The sequence below is a fragment of the Zophobas morio genome, unplaced genomic scaffold (genome assembly GCF_036711695.1).
Source record: "Zophobas morio isolate AGI-343-1 ecotype UQ-CSIRO unplaced genomic scaffold, CSIRO_AGI_Zmor_V1 ptg000093l, whole genome shotgun sequence".
NCBI classification, from domain to species: Eukaryota; Metazoa; Arthropoda; class Insecta; order Coleoptera; family Tenebrionidae; genus Zophobas; species Zophobas morio.
Window position 1 is genome coordinate 100,111 of NW_026972198.1, and position 26,763 is coordinate 126,873.

Consider the following 26,763-nt stretch of genomic DNA (forward strand, 5'->3'; position numbering starts at 1 on the left):
TAGATAATTGCTAATATTTCTCTGCGATCACAATACTGTAGGTAAACTCAAGTTGTCCCAAAGTCAGCACCCCTTTTTGGGATGAAGGTTCGCTTATTGCAGTCTGCATGAAAGCCTCATTTTGACCTGGTGACTCATCGTGAAAAATATTTCACGCACAGATATCGGATTTAAGTTCCCTTTGAAAATAATTTTTGTCTTAGCCTTCTACAATCAATGATAGTTTAGAATTCGCCCATTCTTTCTATTTTTCTTTTGTTTTTTGTGAGTATTTTTCATTAACCTTTAAGTAAAAAAAAAAATACTCAGATTGAAAAAGTACTCGATAATTGCGCCATTCCCATTTAAATTTTTAGTCTAGATTTATGTATCCGTTGTCTACTAAATTTACGAGATAGTTTTTTCCACTGTGCCGTAATGTTTCGCAACTTGTTTCGTCGTCCTTTCTTTTTTACAAGTTTATGAGATTGTTAATTCTTAATAAAATTAACCTAAGGTGGCCTAAACTTTTACCCTTTAACATCTCCCGTTTTCTCAATAGTGTTTAGGGCGTTATAAACAGTCAATTTTGCAGTATTTAATAATTCAGCAACCTAATGAACGGTATTGGCCTTGCCAACACTGTTTGAGAATTACTTAACGTATATCCTTGCTTGTTGCTGCACCTTGGATCATTTTTATGACCAAATCTGACAGATAGATACCAAAAACAAATTAACATTTTGTGACAATTGTTGTAAAGTCAACTCCGTTCAAAAAAAATTAACTAATTGCTATACAATCTTGTCCCAAAAATCTGTTGTCGACCTTTTTTTTACAGATAGAAACCAGATCATTAAAAATATAATAATTGCGGATATATCATGTTTATCCCGATTTATAACAGAAATATAGGTACATAGTGAAATATCTTCATAAGCTTTGTAAATAGTTAAATAAAGTTGTTTTTTTTAAGCAGTTACATATGCAATGCTTTTTTCAAGATTAGTTGTTAGGACTAGTATACCAGGCCCTTACTTCACTATTAACAAAAATGATGGTAACTTATAGAGGTCGATACAGTTCTAAAGCGCGTATACCTAACAAGCTCACAATATATGAGCTCAAAATAGAATTACCTAGCCTAGATAGAAACGAATGGAAAGTTAAGATCCGCAAAATATATCAACACTCAAAAAAAAAACTGTACAAATTAATGGAAATCAACAAATTCTTTACCCATACAAGTAGTCTTAAGATGGTTTCTACTGTCTCAATTACGAACAGGAACATTACTGCCGATAAATGGTATTCACAATGAGTAGTAAACGAGTATACAAAAGTTAAACTCACATACGTAGGAGGGCTAAAAAAAAAAACCCCCAAATAATAAAAGGTTATCTTCTAAATCTTATCCAGGAGAAACAAACAGTTATTAAATTTACATCTAATACCACTCTTTGTCCCTATGTTCCAAGAAGAGAAAGAGCTGTGGTACTTATTTGCTTCCAGTATGCAACATGAACACCATATCCATCAGAAAATTAGAATACCAGACCTAATTTACTTTTATACTAGTACAAAAGCGGTGTTGATGCGTTAGACGCAAATGAACTACAATGAATTTCTAAGAACAAAGTGATGGCCCATGGGACAAACCTTGCAGGCACAAACGCTCACATTTCGTGTATCCATATCTGCACACACCCGCAAAGCCAACAACTTAGCACACCTTTTTTTTACTTAACCGAATTCAAACTCCAAAAGTATCTTATGGTGTTCGCTTGGCTTCTAAATTTACAAAACCGATAAACGCAGCATTTAAATAATCTAAACACAACAGGAAGTTAAAGTCTCTAAAGTGTGGCATTTGTCCAATTGCTAAAGATAAGCTAGCCGTGACTGCTAAAAGTGTTCCACTCCTATGTATGAACAATGTGAAAAACAACATGCCCAAAATATATTGTATATATCTCTTTAAACTATTATAACGTAAGAAACCCCACCGCAACGAAAATTATTCGGTCAACTAATTAAATATATATAATTCTTTTTACATTTACAAGGGGTTACTATGTCATGTAGATAGCCGATACGTTGCTTTTACGAGGAATAGTACTTGCCAATTAATTATATACACAAAGTAGTTGTGAACAAAGTTAGTAGGCTGGCAACCAATTCTGAATTTACGGATTATGAATATTTCACAAAGAAAAATATGATAATTAACTAAGTTTATAAGTGTTCTTAATTAGTTGAATAATTTATGGTATGCGTGGGAAGGTTATTCGAAAGTTATAAAAAACAATCATACATTTACTGAAGTGTAATTCTGGCACAAACATAAGTATAGCTGGATACTTTTCAAAAGGTTAGTTGCAAGTTTTTTAATTTTATACTTTGTAAAAAGACGAAATAGGAGCAAAAGAAATTGTAAAATATGAAAAAATGAGATGAAAATTCAATAATTAAATTCGTTTAAAGTTCACCATTACTAAGAGGAAGTAAAAAATCAAATTAAAAATAAAAGCAGTACTATAAAGCTCTAACTTTTTTTTAACAAGCAAACAGTTTTTTCAAATCAAACCATCGTACTGCATTGCCTACCGTCCTCCCCCAGGTTGCTCGCCCTTGAATATTTAAGAGTATAAAGACGAAAGATAATTGTTTTATCCGTTATATATTTACTTCGTCTTCTTTTTAATTGAGAGGTCGATTGAAAGTTCCATACCAAATGTATAGCTACGAAGAGTGTGAATACTTTTTTTCTTTAAATAATAGTGAGCAATAATAATTACAAAAGCATATATATATATATACCCATAACTTTGGTAACTAAAACTATATAACAATAATAACCCATAAACTACAAGTAGTTAACAAGAAAAATAATCCACTTCAATTGTAAAAGCATATTATTAATATAGATAAATTTTAGACTATATAACAATAAAGCTCATTTTTATTATCAATAGTTAGGTGGGGTGGAAGATAAAATGGAACTCAAACAAATCAAAAGATTTCCAATAATTATTACAAAACTTTATGTCAATTTTATTTTATTTTATAATATATCAAGTATGTTTTAACTAAAATTTCACTACGACATTGTCAATGCCTGTCTATTTAATATTTTGAATTGTTTGTTTTGCAAAATGAGTATTGTCTTTAGACACGTGAGAACTGAGGTTTTGTACCTGCTCACCAATTGGTCCAGTTGTATTGTATCTAACAAATTATTGGATAAAACTCTTAAGCATGAGGTTTGCTTGAGTGGCTAATAACGTTTACTACTCAGTGAAGCATTAGACGTTTTATTTTTTTAATAACTGTCGTATCAATGTAATAATAAATGAAACCAAATTATAAAGTCTTATTCAGGTGTTATTCTATATATACGAGGACAGCCATAATGGTAATTACTTTAAAATATTAAAACCTTCTTTTTGGACGGACAGAATTGTTTTTTTCTATTATTCTTTTTTAATCTTATCTTTTTTAAAGGCTCCCTTAAAATACAAAATTTGCGGCTTGTATTCGAATTTTTGCTCCCCAAGACGTAATATGGGTGTTCTTTCCGACTTCATTAATAATGTAAAGAAAGGTTTCGAGTCTAAAGAGATGAAAGACTCGATTGAGCAATTAACTTCTGAAGCTAGAAAAAGGACACAAAATGTGGATAAATTAAGGAAGCGAACATATGAAACTATTAATCCTTTTGCTGTATGGCTTTTATCGGTTTAGAAATTGTAATACTTAGATTTTTCTGGCAGGTTGCGACTATTAAAAAAGTTATTTTAGTCTTAATTAAACTTCAGAAGATGGTTAACATAGTTTTCCCTGTAAGTATACGCCGCAAAGGTTCTGCCTTTACGAGAAAGTTGACTAACGCCACAGTTGAAGCTACACAAAAGACGGCAAAAAAGGTTTCTGTGTTTCTTTTGTAATTTATTTCAATGTAATTATTATATTAATAAAAAGCTTGATCAAACTGCAGTTTTTAAGAACGTTAAAAAGGGCACCAACTTTTTAAAAGAGGAGCTTGTTGATGGCAGCGTTCTAGCCTCTGCTAGATATCATCCTTACCAAAGCCCAACTCTACAAGTAAAGGAAAAAGTTTTGAAGTCAACCATTTCTGCTGAGGCATCCCAAGTGCCTGAGAATTTGTGTGTTCAATTGATTTTCGTTTCTAATTAATTTTTAAGTTGGATGTAATTTTCAGAGATGCCCAAGATGTTGTATTACATAAAAGCTCGCGTTGGGAGGTTGAGTGGCAAAATTTTAAAGATAATAATTCTGTTTTACAGCGTAAGTAATTTTTCGGTGAACCTTGACTTGTTTAGTTATAATAGTAATAATAATGAAGGCGCTTATGAATGGAAAATGTTTTATGACGAATCTGACAATATACTAATTCGTGGTTTACGAAACATACACGAAAAGTTTTCTGAGGCTAAAGGTTGTTTTATTTAAATATATTAGCTGTTATTATTATATAGTTCATAAATTATTTTAGAGTCTCTGGTTGGAGGAAACGATACTTTATTGGTTCTTGAAGAAATTAAGAGGCTAGATCCCTCTTTTGAAAAAGAAGATTTCATAGAGGTAGACGTTTTATTCAACCTTATTTATCTCTCTTTGTTATTTTTTACTAAGTAGCTCGCTCACTCGCAATACATACCCTTGCTTTTGGAATCTTATTATAAAAAAGACCTTGATCTCTTAGAGAAATGGTGTTCTGACGCTGTCTTTAAATGCTTAACGACCATTTTTAAGAATCAACAAAAACTTGGAATCTCGGAACATTGCGACATTCGAGAAATTTCTTATGTCGACGTACCTTTATATATACTACGAGGCCGTATGCTGGCTTTTAATACTCGTAAAAAGATCTTTGATGCCGTACGAATGGAGCAAGGGCCCGTACTAAACGTAGTTGCCCGTGTTCAGCAAGTCTGTGTGGGCAAAGACCGCGCAGGAAATATTATTCACGGAGATCCGGTTCGGCATTGTGTATGCGCATTCATGTTGTACTTACTTCGATAAACATGACAGAATATTGTCGAAGAAGCTTTTTACTATATAGCGTTTTTCCGAGAGCAGGACGTCTATCAAGCTGGCGGATGGAAAATTCAAGACTTTGCGATTCACTATAAGAGACCAATGGCGTTATAAGCTTGGCCAAATGGTTTTACTTTTTAGAGATTGAAAGCTATTTATTAGATGAATACTTTTGCAGAAGTTGGAACGGCTAATTAAAATGTGTCTGAGGCCAATCCATGGAAGTTTATTACTTCTTTGGGGATTGGGGAAAAGCTTTCTATGCAGTTCTGGTTGGAGCATTAAAAAATAAATGAACGTAACTAAAATTTTGTAAACTACTTTTTCATGCGTTTGAAAAGACGTGCGCACTTGTTGCCAGTTGTATAAAACGTCTCTTGCCAGTGCATCCTTGACCAGAAACTCGAGGTCGGTTCCATGCGCGCTGCACGGAAATATAGGCGGATTAACCAGGAATTATAACACGTGTTCGGGGGGGGGACCTCAAAAGCGTCTGAGCGTGTCCAATGATAATCATGGAGAACCTGAAGGGCGCATAATCAGACTTATTGTTTAGCTATTTACTGCATATCGTAAGAACCGCGCTCGAGTGAGTGCCACGTTCAGCCGGCGGAAGTCGTTCCATAATGTCAGGGCATCGCGTGTTCTAAGAGCGCTATAAGCCACCCGCTTAGGAAAAATGGCCACGTGGATACCTGACGGTGGACAGAAGAACGATATCACGCTCGCAGCCTTGAAAGGATTCTATTGTGTGCACTTGGAGGACGCTTGACGACAACTCTGGCCTTCATATAAAATAAGTTTAAGAGGGTGTATATAAATCACGCGCGGGACTAAGAAGTTTGGCACGCACTCTGAATAAGTTAAGGCTGCCTTTATTGCCTCAACCTGCAAAGAATGATAGTAAAAAATAGGTGCGAAAACACAAGATGGCTCTTACCTGAGCCTCAAAGAAAGTGAGAATAGCGATGTCCTGGTTCAAGTTACAATCGAACTTTTCTTTAAGCGTCTTGACTATTTCCGCGATAACTTCAGCCTCAAATTGGTTAGAGTAACTGAGATTTATTGCCGTCTCCTAAATTTAAGGACCGTGCAAACAAGATTCGTGAAGACCCTACAACACACACATACGGTAGAATGTGGGCAGTTTATAAAGGAGTATGGCCCCAGGCATCCGACAGCGTGGCAGGCCGCCTGCCTGGCAACTTCGAGCCCTTCGGCATTTACCAAGAGGCCCCTGTAATAACTGACTTACAGAACGTGAGCAATTTTTAAAGTTGTGAACTATAAGCTATCAACGCACCGATAATTAGGAAATTTTAAGATTTCCGGATGCATTCTGTACTGGATTGTTAACTCCACGTGGCTATAGTCGTTTTTAAGTAGTCTTTCCAAGAGGCTTCTACCGTAGCCCCTTGGAATAATATCTGGGTGCTAACAAATCTGGCGCTTAGATGAGGAATCGGTTAAGCAAATGGTACTTGTTTTCTGCCTCGCAGGAAGTAGGCGTGGCGGGATGTTGAGTGACATCGCCTACCAGCAAGCACTTCTTTGGAGCGTACTGCTAAGCAGCGGTAATAACGAGAAAACGCCTCACGGGTCGCTAAGAAGCAACAACAAAGTAGGCTACGCATGTTTCCGGCTCTGAACTTTGTCCGCACTCGTCCACTACGAAAGCCTCAAATGGCCGCATGCATTTTCGCACTAAACCACAATTAGTTGTAGTACGCACTACGGCACTTAAGAAAAGTTTGAGACAATTGGAACGACTAAGAACATATAGCGGTGAAAAAACAATGACGGCGTGATTGCGCAGCTCGTTAGCAAGAACAGCAGCCCTGACGCACCATTGCTTGTGAATCTGTTATGAAAAAAGTAGCTTGAGAAATATAAATAACTTTTAAAAAATATAAACGCCTCATTAAGCAAGGCGCAAGCAGTTTCGGCTTTCTTAGCGGAAAGACTGCGTGTATAAGAATCTAAAAAAACATCGGCAAGCTTATAGGAAGCAAGAATTACCGTTTTAATTTATTTAGTAGGGTTAGTGACGTACGCATAAGTTTTTCTTCCTTGTGAAAACAAAGCCATTTTGAATATCCCGGACGTTTTCAATAGCGGCCTTATAAAAAAATAAAATCAATGGAGAAAATTACTGGAACAGTTAAGCACCTGAAGCCCTTTAATAAGGAGGCAACCCCATTCGGGGGCCATTCCAACTATTTCCTTGTTTAACAATGAAAGTTTTACCCGAATGTCCTCCAACTCTGCAGTTATTTCTTAAAGAAAACGTTTAAAACCCAGCAACGAGCATGGCGCATATAAAAAGGCAGACCAGTAGCATCGGCAAATACGGGCTTCTTCGGGGGACTCTTCAGCGCGTTTGCCAATATTTGCAAGCGAATAAGTAAAGCCTTTGCGTGACTCTGGCGCACGATTGCCCACGTCTCAATGTATATGGAACGAAGGTTTTCCTCATCCTCGCTAAAAATCTAGCCAAGAGTGGAAATTATAAGTTGAGAGAGCAAAATCGGCAGTCTACCTTATCTGCTGTTGAAAGCATAACAACTGGAGGGCAAGGTTGACTGGCTTTATAAGTTTCTTTCAGAAACATACCAGCAAGAACGCGAACGGCCTAAAATATAAAAAGGTAAAGCTGTATTACTCAAGAGAAAGAAAGCGTTACTTTGTCAGACGGAGATGAGGCTAGACAGCGCACTTTAGCTGTCCAAAAAATCTGATGTCCAGACGCTTTCAGCGCTACTTTAGAGGGTGATCATGGAACGTACGTGCAAAAGCGCTGAAAGAGTCGTCGTCTTTCCTGTGCCAGGCGGAGCGTGAAGGAGTTGGAGTTCCCCAGTAGAGCTTTCTATAAAGTTGAGCAGTGCCGCTACGTATTGTATTTTACATAAGCGGAGAAAACAACGCTCTTGTCACGTATCTGCTCACCTTTCTGTTGTTTATTAAGCTTTGTCAGAGCAGAATGGGTAGGACTTATGATTACGGAAGGACTTGCCTGCTTACTAATTTTATTACTTACCTTCTTTAATCCGTTTGCCTATGCAAGAATATTAATTTTTGACAAATTCTAATACTTTAGAGGTAAATTACCAACTGGTTAAAGTATGAAATTTTAAATTCTTGGGAAAGTGTTTCATGCATGCTAAGTTTCAAAGTCAATGGAAGGCCAAGGTTCTTAATCTTAGGAATGCCAAAAATAGACCATTTTACTTCATGTAAGAGATCTCAGTAATGTATTCGACCAACAATTAAAAACTGCAGGCTAAACAATGAAACCTTCGGAACTAAAGCTACCTTTTTGAATAATAAAATATAATTAGAGAAAGATCGAAGTAGGCGTCTTTTTTTTACTTCCAGAGAACGTCTCGAAAGTTCAACTTCACGTAAAAATTCTCAATTAAAAGTGAGCAACTTAGTTTGGGTGCTTTAGAAAAATTTATCGTTATAGTGCGCTGTCTTTGCCTGCTTTGACCTTCACGTAATTACGTGACGTTCGAGCAGATCAACTGGAACTGACTGAACGTTCGTGAGAATGGCACAAATTTTGTTGATCATTGCCACTTTCTTAAATATCATAAACTGTTCGGCTTTGTTAGAGGGCTTGTATAATAAGTGCTGTTCCTTCAATAAAGCTAAAGTGAGTCGAGTGTTGTTATTGCTAAAGAAGTTTGTCTTGCCAAACCAGAAGTCAGAGGTTTATAAACGAAAGATTGCTAAAGGTAAGGTCAACTTTTAAAGAAACTCTTGATTCACTTTAGTAAGAGAACATTTTTTGAGCTTCAAAGTGACTGGAACTTGGTTGGAATCACGAAGACTTTATTTAGTTAACTTATTCTACAACATATTATTAGTTACTATCATAAAGCCCCAAAAAGTCAAATTTATAACACTACCCTAAGGGGTAATCTCAAATAACTCATAGAAAGGTTTAGCAAGGTCTCTAAGTGAAAAGTCTCCTACAAATGAAAAAAATTCGAAACCTAACTATTGCAAGACCTTTTCCTTAACAATAAACCACTAATTATTACCTGCCAGTGTAAGTCTAGCGAGTCAAAATTCTGGTACAGCTCTTTAGGTAACAGCAACTTGACACTTAATTCCTCTTGAGAGTATTAATACTTGATAAATCACTTTTAATTTCAGTTATTAATAAATTTGCCCATTTTACCGTTATCGGGTCCGTTGTAGTAAATATGCAAAAGTCCAAGTCCCCTCCAAGACACACACATTACCTCAACCTTGAAAAGTTTTGCAACGAAGGAGAAGTATCAATAACATTATATAAGGCAGTCATACAGACGTAAAAAAAACCTACTAGTGTGTTTGGGACTACGTTAGAAAATTCTTTTAAGGTGCCAATCTTAAAAATGCCGATACAGAGAACAGATTTTTTTCGGTGAACACCAGCTTTCCACTCATTACAAACAACAGGGAAAGCTAACGTGAATTCCGTGGTCAAATTTTGTAATATAGCTCTCTTAAAAGTTGAAAAAGCGTGTAAACAACTTTTAGACCAAACGCAAATAGTTAATAAGTAAAAAGGTACCCTTACAAATATTAAAAGATATATATATATATATCTACGCGAGAAATTTCCCTAGTCTCCTCCAGGACGCTTTTTAACAAAAAAGTTCGATAGCTTTCAACGGTCCTAAAAGCAGTTGGCAGTGGCTTTATAAGACTAACATCGTTCTTAATTTTATAAGAAGAGGAGCTTGTTTTTAAAAGATCTACAGGCCAACTTAATATCTCACAAAGCAATACATTCATTAAAGCTTATTTTTTTTACTAGAGCTCATAAAAGAAAATTAGCAACTCAAAATTTAAACCTTTAAACGTGAGCGCTATAAAAGTTTAAATAAAAATAGAGATGTAAAGCTAAAATATACAATCTGAAACTTTGCGTTTTATTTTTTTGCAGCCAGTAAACGCCGGTTGGAATAAGCGCAGTGTTGGTAAATAAGCCATTAAGAAACCTTATTTTTGTTAAGAGCGGGAGGAGTGTAGGTTCTTTATTTATGTCCGCCTTCCGAGTTAAGGACACCGAGCTTTGGCTTCGGGCTAAACTGGAAGATCCCTGGGCTGGTGAAAATATCTCTGCTCTTCTCACACCAGATATTTTGGAGTAATATCTGTGTTTACAACTTTACTATTTTTTTTGCAGCTTCTACTATATCTAAACTTTTTATATTATCTCAAAAAATTTAAAATTTTAATGACCTTTTGTTTTCCTGTTATAGAGAAATAGCTGCAAACTTTAACAGTTATGAGCCACAAGTGAAGGCCAAACTATTAATATCGATAATAAATATTAAACGAAGCGCTTTGAAAGGATTAGAAGAAAAATTAAAAGCAATCTTTAACTCAGCTTCACAAGACAAAGATGAATGGGTAAAAGTGGTATACCATATAACAAAGACCTATATAAAAAATTTTACACTAAACACTCATGATTTTGAAACCTGTGGTAATGCTCTTGAGTTGTCCTATAAAGAATGTGCGTCGGCTCGTAAGTTAATATTCTTATTTTTCAAAATTATTATTACTTGTAATTTTAGTAAACACTAAAAGTACTTATTGTTGTTATTTAAATTATTTATATAAGTAGAATTTAGGATAATAAAACTTTTTTTGAGTTTTTCTTTTGACGTATATTGCTTTGTTTGTGCACAATTATAGTGCGGAACTCTAAAGTAAATTGTTATCCCCAATACGCTTGTTATTTGAACGAACGCGTTTCTAAAGAATTGTTTTCGCAAGAAGCTGCTGATATTGTCGTTAATATTAAAAGTCGTCCGAAATCCGACAAGCTTGCTACAGAAATACGGGAAATATGTACAGCCGCTTATATAATTGTAGTTCTTATTATTTTTCTTTACTGAATAAATAGTTATTGTAAAATAGTTGACTTCGTTATTTTTATATTATTAATACTGAAATTTGAGGTTGTAAAGCAGCGCTTGCCGAAAACTTCAATTCTGTATTGTCTTCCACTTCTAAGCAGGAAAAGAATATGAAGGTTCCAGCTTTAGGATTTAAAAAAAGCGCCTTTTTTAACGATCCTTCAGGTCTTTTTTTAGTTTATATTTAGATTTCCCTTAGATTAACTGAATTTATTTAAGATCGAAGATCACATCCTTCCTCTGTGCACAGAAAAATTTCTTTCGGGACGCGCTTGCCTTTACACTCCTCCGTCAACGGCATCGGTTTCTTAATTTTCTGCATTCGTTTTTATAATTTTTTAATTTTGTTCTATAGAAATAGGAAAAAGCTATAATCAACAAAGAAGAGGGATGGTTTATATGGGCGTAGAGGAATCCGGGCTTGTGGAACAAAAACAAATAAAGAGGAAAAAAACTGGTTTCAACTGGAAAACTAAAGTTCCTCATATTTTATATAAAAAATTCGACTAAGTTAGATGCCGAACTGGCCGTATTGGAAGAGGAAAAACTCGTTAAGAAAAAACTTAAAGAAGAAGAAAAAGAGAAAAAAAAACAAGAAAAGCTAGAAAAGGCGCTTGAAAGGAAAAAATCTCTTGCTTTGAAAAAACAAAGAAGAGCTGCTTCGAATACTGAGGTCGCACTCCTTTTTTTCCCCTGCAATGCGTTACTTTTTATTACGTTGAACGCCGCACAGCCTCCCCCTCCGTCTGCTAGGGAAGATAAGCCTTCGACTTCGCCGTTGCAAGATGCCAGACAAGTATACCTTATTTGCTTTTTCATTCAAGCCGATTTTCAAGAGTTATATCTATGCATCTCCCTGTTTTGGAGAATATGAGTTCTGAGCTACCCTCACAAGAGAGGCAAGAAAACGATGGCGAACTTTCTGATCTCAAGGAGAAGAGTAAAGTATGAGTCCTCCTTTTCTACGTGATGTAAGTTTTTAATCCACTACTGTTTCTGTCTAGCCACTCCTTAAAGGGACAAAAGCCAAGAAGGAAATAAAGCAAACTAATAAAAGTTTGGAGGAGGAGTCGGTTCGGTTGAAGAAAGCAAAGAAAAAAGCGCGGCGGGAGAGAAAAAAAGAGTGGAAGAAACACAATCCTCTGCCCAGCGACCACGTGCAGCCTTCCTCTGCTTCTAACAAGGAACGGGATCTGGATTTACAAAAACTACCAGCGTTTCACCAGCAAAAAATAAAAACCACAGAGCACGTGGTTGAGCCGGCTTTGATGGGGCCCTTTAGAGTACCAATTCCCCCCGCCCCCTGCTCCCAGGAGCCGGCTTTTCTCGCGCGGGAGCAACCCCCGAATTTTTACAATGGCGAGAGCACACGACACCCGCAAGCACCTCCTTACGGTGCGCCTCGCAGTAGTTTTTATCCTTACTTGACTGGCGTTCCACCCTCTCCTACGCCGTTGGGAGGCCCCAGTGCCTCGCCACTTCTGTATGATCGGCTGCAGCAGCCCGGTTATATGGACACCCATCCTTATGTGAAACTTTTAAGACGAGTAGAGCAGGAACACGCTCAAACTTTTCAGTTGACTAATTGCCTCACTGATGTAGATCGGATTACCATTGCCCGCTTTATTGACGGCGACCGAGGTCGTTATGCTTGTGCGTTAGCAACTGGTAATGTGTTATGGATATGTTTATATAGAAAATCCGAACCCTGCTATCTTCTCGAATGTACATCACATATTAATGAACGAAGAGTATGTCAAGAACTCTAATGGTGAAGATACAATAGAGCAGATTATCTTTGAAATGAATTACGAATTTAAAAGTTGGAAGCGTTTAAAGCGTAGCGGGGTAGTAAAAATGACTGGCTGATATGTTTTTCTTAATACTTAATTTATTAAAATTAAGATGGGTGCATGAGTTTCGTCTGTTTATTTTCTTCTTGTAGCTTCTCCTGTAGAGCAGACTCTGTCTCTTCTGTTAGAGCTGCTGCCGTAGTAACTAAAGTGGTTACACGTGGATGGCCTTGGAGAGCTCCTCTTTTCGAAACAAACGAGGTCGTGTCTCTCCCGACGCCGCCTTTTTATCAACCAGTACAGCCACTACGTTGGAGCCTGGCGTTTCGTACATTGGCTCAAGTAGAATCCTTTCCTAATTCAAGCCAATTTTGGGCAAACAGAGACTGAACGCAGTGCGCTATGAAATATGTACAATCACAGTGCGGAGCCCACGCGCGCCGATGTTTTTTTCCAGCGCTTTAGTTGCTATAACGTCGAGGGCTTCTTCTGTTATTATCAACTCGATCTGTTTAGTAGGAAACTTTAGTATTAGGTTTGTTACTTTCTAAATTATACTTACGCCGTCTATCTCGAAAAGTGCGCGATACTGCTCAAGTAGAGCATTTTTTGGCTCGGTTAAGATCATTATCAGATCCCTTTTCGTTAAAGCGTCTAGGCACACGTGAACCGGGAATCGACCCATGAATTCAGGGATGAGGCCAAATTTGACCTATAGTAAAAGTTAAACTGCGGCTGCACTGCACATGCGTTATTTTAAGAACCAGATCGATGGGGTCACACTGGTGCAAGACCCGTCCATCAGTAGAATTTTCATCGTAAGGTTCGCTAATCTTTGCGCCAAACCCTAAAGACTTCAATATTTATAGTTTTATATAAAAGTAAATATGATCTACTATATAAATGAACGTTTTTGCAGCAGCGCTCATTGATTATCTTATCGAGGCCAGGAAAGGCACCACTTCCGATAAACAAAATGTTTGTGGTGTCGATCTGAAGAGTTTCTCCTTAAGGCTATAAAGTAAAAAAAAATGCTACTAAAAGATTCTAGGTAGTACCTCGTGGATTCTTATTGCCTCCCTTCTCAGGAACATTTACAATGGTCCCCTCAAGCATTTTTAGTAATCCTAATTTTAATAAGCTTTATAAAAATATACTTATTAAAATAAAACCTTGCTGGACTCCTTCTCCGTTAACGTCCTTAAACATACTTCTACCTTTTGCCTCTCGAGCAATTTTGTCTATTTCATCTAAAAACACTATTCCCATTTGCGCTCTTTGAATGTTAAAATCAGCCACCTTTGCTCAACGATATTTATACTTTGTAGCAGCTGGAAATATAAATTAAACCTTCAAAAGTTTATATAACACACTTTCAATATCTTCTCCTATATAGCCGGCTTGGGTTAACACAGTGCAGTCGCAGATCGCTATAGGAACATCCAAACACTGGGCAAGCGTTTTTGCTAAAAGAGTTTTACCTACATCCGTTAAAAAGAATCTGCTTTTCAGATATAATTAGTAGAGATTGTTAGTAGAAAAGTACCCGTTCCGGTGGGCCCTATTAATAAAATATTACTTTTGTCTAATACTTGGAAGTTATAACTATTATAAGAAAGCTCCTGGAACATAGTCTTCGAAACTGCGCAATCAATCTGTTAAAAAGTTTGTTAAGTTAAGCTCCCTTACATTATTTTCAAAAAACCTGTTCAGAATGGTTCATCAGGTCTTCGCAGAAAATTTCTTCAGTTTTTTTTTCAAAATAAGGATTGGCACTTTTAAAAGTGTAGAGAGCCTCATCTAACTATTAAAGTTCAAGGAGTTAAACAAATTTTTATAAAACCTAAAAAGTTTATAAATTCCTTTTGAACAAGTCGTCCCTTAATATCAAAAGGGCTCCTTAACTTTAATTTGTAGTATTTTCCAGAATTAACCCTAATTCTTTTATAATGGTTGTATACAGCAACAGAGAGTGTTTTTTTAGCTTCTTCTTGACCCACAACATATTCACTAGTAAAATCGTATAACTTGTTTTTAAAAAAAGATTAGAAATCTATTATTGGAATGTTTACAGCATAGGAAATAAACTTAGTAAGCTATTTGAGCTACTAACCTGACGGGGGGTCAAGAGCGTTTCAGAGCTGTTAGCAGGCAATTGAAACTTTTTTTCATCGAAAAAGGGCTCAAGGCTATTATAAGCATAGAAGCATGAACACTTTGAACAAGAGTATATTCCCTTCCCTTCTAAAAATACAAATATGTTACGAGAAAACATTGTGTTTCTCTCAAAAGTAGTACATTATATTAAATTGGGCTTGCCTGAGGAAAGGGGTACAAGACACTTAGGACAAAACTTAAGCAAGCTCTTTCTATTTTTATAACTTTTTAACTGAGTGCTAGAATGTAAGCCGCGAAAGAGAAAATTTGATCTTGAATTTATTAATCTAGAAGCACTCGACTGACTATAGACAGTTTTCGGTAAGACTGGTTTTTTTATTAACATCGTGTTAGTACTTAACGTAAATAAGGGAAGCGTTAAACGTAAATTGCTTAATCTTCGGTAAAATTTTGCGTAAGACATAGCTGGAATGTTAGGTCTTACAACAACTAATAAAGAGTAACTAGAGTTATTGCAAACGCTTTTTATATATTTTCCCGCAAGTTTATATATATATCAGTGTTTTTAGCTACTAATTATTATTGAACACTAGAGCAATAGATGTCAATACCGGGTTTATTAGCAATTGTGTTAATAATAAACACTAATTCTCCTCTTGAAAACTTCCAATTTAATAAGCGACTTCCAAATTAAGTTACTAGAAATTTTTAGTCAACCTGATTAGTGGTTCCAGATAATGTTATATTACCAGCATTCGATAAGACGGTAATATGAATTGTAGATGAAACCTTAGAGCTTCAAAAGATAATATTTTTATGAAGACTAAAAAAGTGTCGTGAAAAATGCACATCTTAAAGATTTTTTTAGAATTTCTTTTAAAACAAGCTATATTAGATTTTCTACTCATTTATTTCCAGGGTAGTCGTTAATGTGCTTACAAATAAACTACGAGCAAATACTATAGATATTTTAATAAGCATAATGATATTTGGCCTTTTTCTAAAGTTAATATATTATGTTTCAATCAAATATATTATTGTGTAAGTTGAGAATTATTAAGGTAACCGTGCTATATCTTAAGACTAACTAAAGTTAATTGAATGCCTTATAGGGAATAATTACAACGGTAACTTTGTATTAAGACACCAATTAAGGTTTTATCATTCGACTTTTTATACCAAGCTTATTTTTTGTGGTATTAATGTTATTGAAAAAAATAATTGGTCAGCTTTTGTACTTTGAGAAATACACACCTATTACCTTTCAACGTGAATTCTAGTTAACTATTAAATGCACCAAAATTTTAGAAACTCAGTAAAAATTTTAAATTACTAATTCTTAACATTTCATCCTTTTTTAAAAGTTACTTCGTTGTCCACACTATAATATTAACATGATTATTCATAATCACCTTTGAATTATAACTAGTGGAATTTTTTTTTAATTATTCCCTAATACTGTTCGCAATCGGGCTTAAAAAATTAACAAATAATCCGTCTTCTTTTTAATTTTATAACAATTGCTTTAGTATATTCCTGTAATTATTAAAAATTTAATGTGGAAACTATTAAACGGTTCCATCATTGTTAACACTTCCTAAAAGCAAAAAGAGACTAAAATTGGTTTACGGTTGGTAAGGATCCACTAAGCTATAGGAAAAAAGAGAGAGAAATAAATTGTTAATTGAAGGCAAAATAAATTTATTAAGTAGGTGTAAGCCAATGTTTTCTCTTAAAGCAATACTACTCAATTAACCAACTGACAGTTCGCAACCCTTTGAACCGACTAACGGTATATGCTAAGCAGGGACAAGGGACAAGAAAGAACCAACTGAGCAAAAATTTACTGCTTTATTGTAAAGACTTTACATACACAACCACGAAAGAAATTTGAGAAATTTTTAGAATGCATTAGTAAACAATAATCTAACTAATAAACAACATGCATCATTTTTATAAAACACCCCCTAAATTGCAGAGTTATGAACTAGTTAACCTAGGGACTAAGTAAACTGAGGACAAGTTATTACATTTAGTAAAAAAAGTAAGCCAACATCTCGTTTAGTATGATAATACTTAAAAGAAACACTTTTTCTTTTCATTTAATCTCTAACACATTGATATTTAACAGCTATATGTATTGACAACCTTGTCCCGCTTCCCCGCTTCCATCATATGCTATATGTTCCGAGGGTTGGTTGTCAGACAGGATACCTACGAGTATGCATAGGAGCCAACTTCCTTATACACAGCATTCATCCCTCCAGATACTCTAGGCCATTTCTATGTACACTGCTTCTCTCGAAGAAGGTGCAACCATGAATTGTTTCCTTACCTCCCATACTAAGAGATATTAAATATTATAATTAGGGTAGTAGATCTGAATTTCTGTTAGATTGTGATGGGTAGCCTAGCCTCAGAATATAGATATATCTGAGGTTCCTTTCCTCGTAGTTTTTTTTACCTTAATAGCGTAACACCGTGTTCGCTATTTTCAGTGTTGGATTGCAAAGGCTTAAAGATGTCGAGATAACTTATTCATTAGTAACTAAATATCAAACTGAAACAACTCTCGAGATACCGTAGTGATTCTAACTGTTCTTATTATGAACAGTTCTTGGAAATGCTTCCAGGACTAGGTAATTCATCATTGTGCGGAGAATACTTTACAAGCTTAGCTCCCTCCAAGTCGTAACTGGTGAGTAAGCTAACGACATATTTTCCTTAAGAAATTTTCACGGCCTTGGGCATATAATTGAATTGCGTAATACTCGAAAATATACCGGAAGTTCAATATTTCACTACTAACAGGCTTTAACGATCCTCGAATTCTCTGTGGGATGCGTCCAAATAAACAGCCACTGCTGTAACAGCATCCCATGAACGATTTATAGATAAGCACGGCTCAGAAAAATTAATTAGTATAATACAAGCTCTTTCAAGGTAGCTACGAATGTAATTAAACCAATGCATGCCCTTTAGGCAGACTTGTCATCTCCCACCTACCTTGTCCAAGGCTTTAAGTTCGGTTTTCACTGAATACTTCAAATACTTTACTTTAATGTCTCTCCGGCGGCTTTTGGAAAAAATGTCTTGCCGTCATACCTTGATATGCTTCTCGTATTTCATCGTTAATCGAAACTTGCCAATGTCATTTGTCTTCAAGTGCAGCAGTGTAAAAGGGCATCTCATTAATAATATCAACTACCGTCACTACATTGGGATAAGATATTTATGGCTTCCACCATTCTTTCGGACTACCCCCACAAGTATCAATTGAACGACAAAAAGTCTACCAGTTTTTGGAACAAGAGTAATCCTCTCGAAACTTTCATGTCTATACAATAATGAGCCGAAAGCAACCGACGCACTAATCTTTGACATGACCTAATATATTTATTTTCCCAGCTGCGAGTACACATTGGTTAAGAAAGCAGTAGGTTTATCGACTCCACTCAAACACTATTAAATTAAAATAGCTCGGCGTATCGTTGATTCAGTCATTTTTATTCATATTTTATTAAATCACTTTTCCCGTGGGTTATGAGATAGTATATATGAAGACGTAAAGGGTTGAAGCATTATCCGCTGTCTTCAAAACTCTAAAAAAGTTATTTGTAATTCAATCCCTAAATATGTATGTTCATTTTCTGCAATATACCCATTATTAAATGAGTCATCTAAAAAAATTTCTATATCATAATATATGGAGAACTTTGATTCAAGCAGCAGTGCTTAAAGAACCTTGTTCTTCTACTTACGATTGGTAAGCATTATTTTACTTACACTAAGATATTCTGGCCACGTCCACTTAGGTCCATTCCAAGGGAGACACTTTCGGTAAACCTTCGTATTTGTTGTTTAAACCTTCTTACTGATTTATGGTGAAGATTTATTTCTTTTCATATATCGCAGTCTATGTTATTAACTTCTGCATCGAATCCATCCCTTTAAGAGGTATCCCTTAAATTATTATCCTTTATATGGTCAGTATATAATGCCATTCTTCTAGTGTGCTGTGAGACTTCTCAGTTACACAATAACGGTAACGGTCAATATATCTCTTGGAGCAGCCAGTGTGTCGGTGTTGCTTCCTAAAATAGCTTTTCCTTTATATTGTCCTTTTATAAACTGTTACCTTGCTCGGAATTAATTATATCAACTTTATTTTCATCACAAAGTTATTTTAGACGATTTTAATTTAATTTTGCCCTTCAGACTTATAAAGCTTACTTAAATATAACTTTTCAGTGCCAAGGCGGCTACATGACCACTTACCCCCATTTCCTTTGCTTACAAGGTTTGTAAACTCTTAGTTTCTTCTGCATCAAGATTGACCAGTTGTCCATTAGCATCCCCGCTCTACTGACATAAGCTGTTTTTTGGTACGCAATTTACAGCGTCTGGTGGTATGACCTCGCTTGCTGCACATATAGCATTTCACAAACTTCCCTCTTTTTAAAATTTTCACCTTACCTATCACTAATTATTGAAAACTTTGAAAATCTAGTATTCAAATCCTTATATAAGAGGTGCTCTGGCTAGCCTGCAGTTGCTGCTTCATAATTAATCCTCATGATATCGCTGACTGCATCGATTTACAAGTACATTCTGCATATAGGAGGGCTTAAGTTCGAAGTTAGGTAGTGTTCCAAGGAATCTGGTTTGTTTCATACGATCAATAATTTGGCTCTATTATGGAATTCAATTGGTTTATTTTATACATTAGGGCCTTGGAATCTTCATTTTCGTCCTTTTTTATCATAGATAATCTTCCTTATAGTCAAAATCATACTCTCCGTAATAGAATTAAATTTATTGTAAAGTGATGCACGTTGCATGGGTTTCACTAAATTTCCTAATTTGTCCATTAATCAATCTTCTCACCAGCTCAATAGTAGGAATGCCTTGCTAACCAAGTTTTCTTCTATTTGTAAATTCGCATGTCAGTCAAAGCCTCAACAACAGCTTCAAACTGGTTAAGTAAAACTTCGGATATATACTCCACCAGGCTTAGTTTGCTACAGTCTTCAACTTTCGAATACGAGTTTCATTAGTCAATACGAACTCGTTCGCCATAGAATTTGTTGTTAATCTGTTAAATGAAAACTGCTGAATTTAACCGACTAACGGTATCTGCCAACGCAGGAGCGAGGACAGGTACCAACAACTGAAGAACAAAGGCTTACTACTTTATTATAGAAGAAGGCTTTTATAATACCTTCATAAAAATAATTCCTCAAGGTTTGAGATAAATGAAAATGTCTATAATACATTATTAATAAATATAAACAAATATGTACCTGCTTCATTTATTTATCATTTTCTGATAGTTAAGTGTTTTGTTCATCAAAACCAAATTTAATATGAAAAAAAAGAGAAATTACAAATTAATCTATCGCTACCCAATAATACTTAAACGTATAATATTAAAGTTGTAATAATATTTAAAACTTAAACATAAGGATGTCTTAGTGGTTAGTTAAACTTATAACTCTGCATTGCTAATTTTCCCTTCTTGAATTTTTTTGGCATATATGGAAAGGGAATTGGTTTTAAATAATTACAAAACCTAGGTAGGGATACTTAGCTAGCACGTTGCTGGTTGACCTCGAGTCTTGTACTTGGAATCGTCTGCCCCATGGTGGCGTTTAGCAGTTTTCCACTATCCTAGTCTATATAGTGGTAGTCCGTCCAGCCAAAAATTTTACGATTTTTCAGTCCTTTTAGGCAATTTTGATAACTCCTTTAGGGGCGTACAAATTTATTTCCTTTCGAAGAGGAAAATTTAGATTATGCGGCCTAAGATTCTGACCAGTAACAAATTAGAAAGTGAATAAGAAACGGTTTACTTATTACTCTTACTATTGGCGTTTTTTCTTTTTTTACTTTTTTTACCTTCTAAAAAACTTTGATCACTATTAGGAAATACCAACATTCCATTTTTTAATTTTATGGACTCAATATCCTTATTATTATTATAGTTCACGTGTTATTATCTTCACCCGCGTAGTCCACTAAAACGTAACTATAGCGCCTATAAGGGAAACATAGAGAAAAAGGAAGAGGAACATATAAAACCAACCTGCGCTAGCATCAGAGGGTACATAACAATCTTTTTGCTAGCATAAATACAACTGGGAGGACTCTATGTTGAAGTATGCACGCAAATAAATTTTCCCAAAGTAAGGGAATGAATACAAAAGTATGCATGTCCCCTTGAGCTCACTTCCAGTTGATTGCAATTTATGCAAGCCCTTAATAGGGATGCTTACGCGTCCACCAGCAATAATAATAGTTTTAGAAACTAAAAAAATATGAGGTGAAGGTAACCTTAGACGCGATAATTTAATAAAACATGTCTCTGCTTTAAAGGTTAACGTGTCTTTAACAATCCGTATTTCGTTGCACGCTAGTATTTTGGTATAATACAGTCGTCATGCTCCTTTATTTTAAACTAATTTCTTAAACCTCCAATTGTAAGTTAATCAAGTTTAAAAAAGACATCGCTTGCAAATGATGTGCAAGGTGCAGCAATTACTATCTCTATTAATGATATACAACAGGGATAATATTAATTTTTCTAAAAAGGAGCTGTATTATTCTGCTGGACAATTATTAAAATTAATATTTTATCACTATGAGCTCGTTTTGTACCCCTTTTATATGCCAAGTTTCAAAAAATTATTGATAGTAATAGAAATAATAATTAAACTTTTAATAAATTAAGTTATGTTAGCAGAATGATAAATAAATACTAAACTTTAGCAAGCGCTAAATGTATTTTTTTCCATTGTGACACACCGAACAAAGCTATTAGGGTAATTTGGACCATGAAAAAAGTAGTATTACACGCCTTTACTCGGACATTAAGTCTATTTAATTAAAATTGCCTAAGTGAAAACTGGCAGCACTCTTTACAGAGAACAGAAAACAATTATAGAGGGCTAAGTAGATGAGTTGGTCTTTGGTTAAGTTCCAGAAATCTGAGTATTAGCAATATTTTCATCTCAGTGATTACTTGTGGAAGAAAGCTAAGCTGGTACTTCTAAGATCATTAGTAGTGTACTCATAAAAGTGGGTCACCCCTTGCTGCTGAGTCAAAAATATTAGTATTAAAGCAGAGGCAAAAACCCGTAAAGCAGTAAAATAAAAGCAAAAGTAATTTAAGTCCGTCGGTAACATCTTACTCGCGCAAGTGCGCGGTTTCTTGACCTTTCTATCCATACGAAGGCCTGCGAGGTCCACCTTCAGTTGCGAAAGTATTATTTGGTCATTCTTTAAAGTCAGGGTTTTATTCGTTAGTCCTCAATTGCGCAGGTGTTGCATGCAGTGTACTGTAGCGCTGTCAGCTCGTATTTTGCGAACTACGTTCAATGTTATACACTCCCTAGTGGAGTAAGGGCGTTCATATGGCTGTGCACAGGCAAATGTATTTTACGCAACTATTTAAAAAACTGCAGTCAACTTTTAAAAATACATAAATCTAGAGGTTAGCTTTCTTCCTTAAAACGCCTTTATATTGCAATGTTGTTTATCACAAAAATCTTTTCATAAATTTCATGTGTTTTTCTTACAGCTTTAGCATTTATTAAGCTATAATATTATTAAACATATCAGGAATTATTAAAAAAAATTAATCGAATAAATAATATGAATAAGTAGAGTGAGACAAGCTAAAAGTAACAAAAAACAAGATAAAAGAATTCAAAAATGTATAAAAAAAACAAAAGTGAGAGAAAGAAAAGAGGTTTAAAATCCCCAGCTAACCTATATTAAACAAAGTTTAATATCGAAATATATTAGTAAAAAAAAAATTTAGTAAAAGATCTTGTGAGGTAAAACTGTTAACTCTAGCACTTTCTAGCTAACTTCAAAATGTAATTTTAAAATCGAAATATTTCTATAAATAATGCCCCAAGTGTTATCAGCAACCTTTTGGTTTACTAACTTAGTTTTTTATTTGTTTATTTAGTTACTTTTTTTTTGATTTGAGCTTCAATCCAAACTAAGCCCTGCAGACAAAAATGAACAGCTACAAGACAAAGAAGGGCCAAATAGGAGAAATCGCATAAATCTTTATTTTTTTTTTACTGGAATACTACAGCCGACCTTCTTAAGAGACCTTAAGCCTCTAGAGCTGAATTTCCTCTTCTGCAGGTGTTAGGGAGCGAGTGTCCACAAGTATACACTCTTTATAGAGCTATAACGACCGTCCTGCCAAGGATTGGAAAAGCGGAAAATATCGGGCCCAGACTTCCGCCGTTTTGTCCTAGTATGGTGTATAACAGCTAAAAACCACCACCAGGAGGGGGCTGCCTAAGACACAAGACCCGAGCTACTAAAGAGTTACCGGCCAGCACCACTGCCGGCTAAGTCTCCCCAACTAACATAAGTTTTGTTATTAATGATATTTCCTGGTGATTGATCGAGTCGTAAAAGAAAACACACAATTTACCAGCTCTCAACAGGGTGATAGCGTACACGTTAGCTTTAGGCTTGTGTTAAAGCAATCTCATAAATCTATATGTATTAAAAATAATTCTACCCCTAACCAACAATTAAATCTTTTGAGTCCATTGCGCGGTCGGAGATAGTGTGCGCCGGCCCAGTCATAGTTGACCTATCTGTCATTGATGTTTCAGCAGTAATTTTCTAAAACCCAATGGCAACCTGAAAATTTTTTCATTTTTCACGTTAAAATTTGTATATAAGTTGGAAATTTAATTAAAAGAGCGAGAAATTTATACACTTAGAATACTGTAGGACAAGCGAAAATTAGGTTAATGGCGGTGTAAAATTAGCTGACTACCTGCGGCGTTACACAACACGAGCCGTTAGAAAGGGCGGCTTTGTATGGCAGCTTTTTATTAAAATTGATTTTTGTTAGCAGCATTTGATATATTAATGGTATGCTTCTTATTATTATATTTATTTGCTGCACAAAATCTTCTTGTCAAGATTATTACTCTTTGTGTACTTTTTAGGTCTTACCGTGACTACAATTAAGCCTGGACTAGTTTAATAGGCTTGAAAAATTTAAATAATCTAAAAGAAAAGAATGCTTCCTTCAAAACATGAATAGAATAATAAACTTGTGTATGATAAGTACACTATTAGAACGGTATTGTTTCTAGTATATACTATATTGAGCCCGACAGCTAAGTTTTTTTAAAAACTTTCCTTTTCTAGCAATATTCGCATAAAATAAACTTTAAAAAAATTATGTTCGTAATAATTATAAATTTTTAATATAAAAAATGAACTGCTAATATTTATTTAAAAATTAAATTAATAACAAAAAATGATCCAACTTGTTAAGGCGCTCAAAATTCGGGCTAATTAGGTTATTAAATTATTTTTTTGTACATATATCTTTTATTAAACTTTTTTCTATTTGTGTTTTTTCGGCCTAGAGTACCGAATAAAAATATAAAATTTATATTAGCTCGGCTGGGAGCCTTATCGAAAGAGAAAAGGCCCTACCCTTGGATATCTGAGCTATCCTATCCTATTTCAGTGAGCTAGAGTGTCAAAACATGCATACCTTCCGACGAATTATTCGCTACAACTGAAAGCGTTTCCCTTAAAATGCGGTTAATATTAATAATTTTATTATACATTATCAATTAGTCATCGCTAGTGTAAACTAGAGCAATTAACAACCACCCCTTTCTCTCTTTCTATACCCCATATAAGAGAGGAAACTTTGAGGAGATAATATAGACCAATAGAATTGTTGTGGTGGGTAGCCCCCACTTCGTGGAAGAGGGAGAAGAAAAAATAATTTAAAGCTTATGGAATATATTTTACTATTATAAAGCAGCAGCGTATTAACCAAGTTAAGAAAGTTATGAATGCAGCGAATGTCTTAAAAAGCGAAAACGAAAAAATTGACAAATTTTTCTAGATTGTAGTACACGTAAAGTTTTGTTATATTTGTGGTGGTATTTAATTAGATAAAATCGCCGAAAGGTGCCTTTTGGTGTAAGTACAAGTTCAAAGATCATTAAAATATAATAAGTTATAAGAGGATGTAAAAAGCTTTGGAAGAATGTATGACGGTGCCTCCATTAACTTCTTTTCCATCGCCAGTGTGCTAAGTTTAAATCAGATCAAAAAAAAAATTAATAATCCTCAAACTTAGAAGACTAAGATATCAGGTCGGGGGGTTGTTTTAGGTCCGTATATAATAGAGAGCCTGAACATAATAATTCCGTCCATTTAAGAAAAAATAATTAAAATAAGATGATTTAGTCTGGCCTTTCTGTTTTTGTTTGAACCTTGTTTTATAACCATCCTTCATAGCCTAGAGGATGGCAATCTAGAGAGGCAATCATGAGGTGCTTTCGTTTTAGTCTATCGGGTTAAGGTGCGTGCCTATGGAGGTGAAGATGCTGGTCTATAAGATTAATGAAATGAGTAATAAGACCTAAAATTATACATGGTTTTTTAATTATTACTTAGCACTATACGCTCTTCTAAACAACAAATGGATAATAGACTAAATAAACTCATAAATAATCAAAAGACCCAGCAACTAATGATAAACCTTTATGGAGAATTTATAGTTTTGAACACTTAAACTTAGCTTATTAATTCACTATATATTTATTAAATATTTATCTTTTGTGAACTTTTAACTAAAATATTTTTTTTACTATCACACTCATGTAGATATTTAAGATAAAGTCAACTGCAAACGGGATGTTGTTCTATTATATTTTTATAATACGCTCTTATAGATAGAGTTTAAGTATTTTGTTTGCTTCTTATTTCTTAATTTAATTCTACTTGCTCCCTCCTTGATCTTTTCATATATTTTCTCTACCATTAGTCCCTTTAGCTCTATTCTGATTCAAAATTCGTTTTCATGTTTCCTTAATAAAGTTATCTTTATATTATCCAACCCCAATAATTTGTTTATCACTAACTACATTTTTACTTGAAGACATATCGCTCGTATTTAATTGCTGAATTTTTTGTTAATGTTCGTCAAGCCCTCAGTATTAGCCGCTAGCTCCCGTTTATCAGGAAATTCTAATACCACTTACGATGGCTTACACACACACCTATCGATCGATTACTGACAAAAAAACTCAGTTAAGTACCATAGGACGCACACTATCGCCGCACGGAGTGTACTTTATGTATTTTTTTATTTACGGAATTGAACTAGAAGTAAAAAAATGTATATATAGGTATGAGGTTGCTTTAACAAGAGCTTACATAGTTTGTACGCTATTACCCTAATGAGAGCTTATAAGATCGGTGTTTTTTTAAACCGATCGAGCACCAAAATATGCCATTTATAATATAAACATTATAACCGGCATGCTCGCCAGGTATTTTAGTGACACATTTTTACATGTATGGCTTTGCTGGAAGGTATGAAATCTTTGTGACCATTCATCGCATTATACTCAAATACAGGGACTAATGCACAATTACTTCGCGTAAGGCTAACATAAATTAATAAGAATGTTTTTTTAGACCTTGGATTAGTCAGATTTACCAACCCAGACTTAAATTTCCTCTAGGGTTACGAAATTTGCTTATGGGTAAGTCGTTGACTGGAGCAAACGCTCAAGTCAGCAAGTTTTCTTAATCAGGACAGACTTGTTCTGAGCATTTTCAACAGAATATTACCTTCTTATAATACATACTTTAATCTAAAGTATAATATACTCTTCTTTAATAAGTTGTAATAAATTGTAAAAGATAAACTAATAGAATATAGAGGAAAATATGCAGCGTTAAAAAGGAGTTTTTTAACCCAGCACATCGTCACCAAGTTAATTAATTCATGAACACCGCTTTACTAGTAAACTCTATATCAGTTACGGAAATAAAAATTTACTAGAAACCAGCTTAATTATTCAATTTTAGCT

At 34.8% G+C, this 26,763-nt stretch overlaps 4 protein-coding genes across 8 annotated transcripts; 2 read left to right on the forward strand and 2 right to left on the reverse strand.

Moving 5' to 3' along the window:
• The first annotated feature begins 3,315 nt into the window (after positions 1–3,315).
• On the forward strand, positions 3,316–5,332 carry LOC135144288 (mitochondrial import inner membrane translocase subunit TIM44-like). The gene is made up of 11 exons (XM_064076279.1): positions 3,316–3,394; positions 3,484–3,702; positions 3,753–3,905; positions 3,961–4,145; positions 4,202–4,287; positions 4,346–4,438; positions 4,496–4,584; positions 4,639–4,815; positions 4,870–4,980; positions 5,035–5,167; positions 5,219–5,332. Exons 1-10 carry the CDS (start codon positions 3,332–3,334, stop codon positions 5,152–5,154), a joined length of 1,296 nt encoding a protein of 431 aa, XP_063932349.1. The 5' UTR covers positions 3,316–3,331; the 3' UTR covers positions 5,155–5,167; positions 5,219–5,332.
• LOC135144287 (uncharacterized) lies at positions 4,920–9,863 on the reverse strand. Of its 5 annotated transcripts, XM_064076276.1 has the most exons (26): positions 9,643–9,863; positions 9,374–9,535; positions 9,227–9,296; positions 9,087–9,160; positions 8,149–8,238; positions 7,987–8,095; positions 7,827–7,927; positions 7,724–7,774; positions 7,580–7,672; positions 7,373–7,529; positions 7,210–7,316; positions 7,094–7,159; positions 6,958–7,038; positions 6,799–6,901; positions 6,659–6,744; positions 6,522–6,601; positions 6,344–6,454; positions 6,172–6,286; positions 5,981–6,115; positions 5,894–5,928; positions 5,736–5,825; positions 5,621–5,686; positions 5,523–5,564; positions 5,362–5,464; positions 5,211–5,309; positions 4,920–5,173 (listed from the first exon to the last, which is right to left on the reverse strand). In XM_064076276.1, the coding sequence occupies exons 1-25, from the start codon at positions 9,826–9,828 to the stop codon at positions 5,235–5,237; spliced, it is 2,388 nt and encodes a 795-aa protein (XP_063932346.1). In that variant the 5' UTR covers positions 9,829–9,863; the 3' UTR covers positions 4,920–5,173; positions 5,211–5,234. The 5 variants fall into 5 exon arrangements, with proteins under 5 accessions (XP_063932346.1, XP_063932345.1, XP_063932344.1 ...); XM_064076275.1 differs by having other exon boundaries at positions 4,920–5,155; positions 6,659–6,901; XM_064076274.1 differs by having other exon boundaries at positions 6,659–6,901.
• A 234-nt stretch (positions 9,864–10,097) lies between these two features.
• On the forward strand, positions 10,098–12,868 carry LOC135144297 (negative elongation factor A-like). The gene is made up of 11 exons (XM_064076305.1): positions 10,098–10,183; positions 10,299–10,567; positions 10,738–10,893; positions 11,004–11,126; positions 11,181–11,264; positions 11,317–11,418; positions 11,477–11,634; positions 11,695–11,757; positions 11,829–11,906; positions 11,966–12,602; positions 12,658–12,868. Exons 4-11 carry the CDS (start codon positions 11,072–11,074, stop codon positions 12,828–12,830), a joined length of 1,350 nt encoding a protein of 449 aa, XP_063932375.1. The 5' UTR covers positions 10,098–10,183; positions 10,299–10,567; positions 10,738–10,893; positions 11,004–11,071; the 3' UTR covers positions 12,831–12,868.
• Positions 12,869–12,874: 6 nt separating this feature from the next.
• On the reverse strand, positions 12,875–18,001 carry LOC135144281 (ATP-dependent Clp protease ATP-binding subunit ClpX-like). The gene is made up of 11 exons (XM_064076264.1): positions 17,978–18,001; positions 14,460–14,558; positions 14,301–14,409; positions 14,105–14,235; positions 13,927–14,053; positions 13,813–13,881; positions 13,664–13,761; positions 13,519–13,608; positions 13,317–13,466; positions 13,170–13,262; positions 12,875–13,109 (listed from the first exon to the last, which is right to left on the reverse strand). Exons 1-11 carry the CDS (start codon positions 17,999–18,001, stop codon positions 12,969–12,971), a joined length of 1,131 nt encoding a protein of 376 aa, XP_063932334.1. The 3' UTR covers positions 12,875–12,968.
• Positions 18,002–26,763: the final 8,762 nt, after the last annotated feature.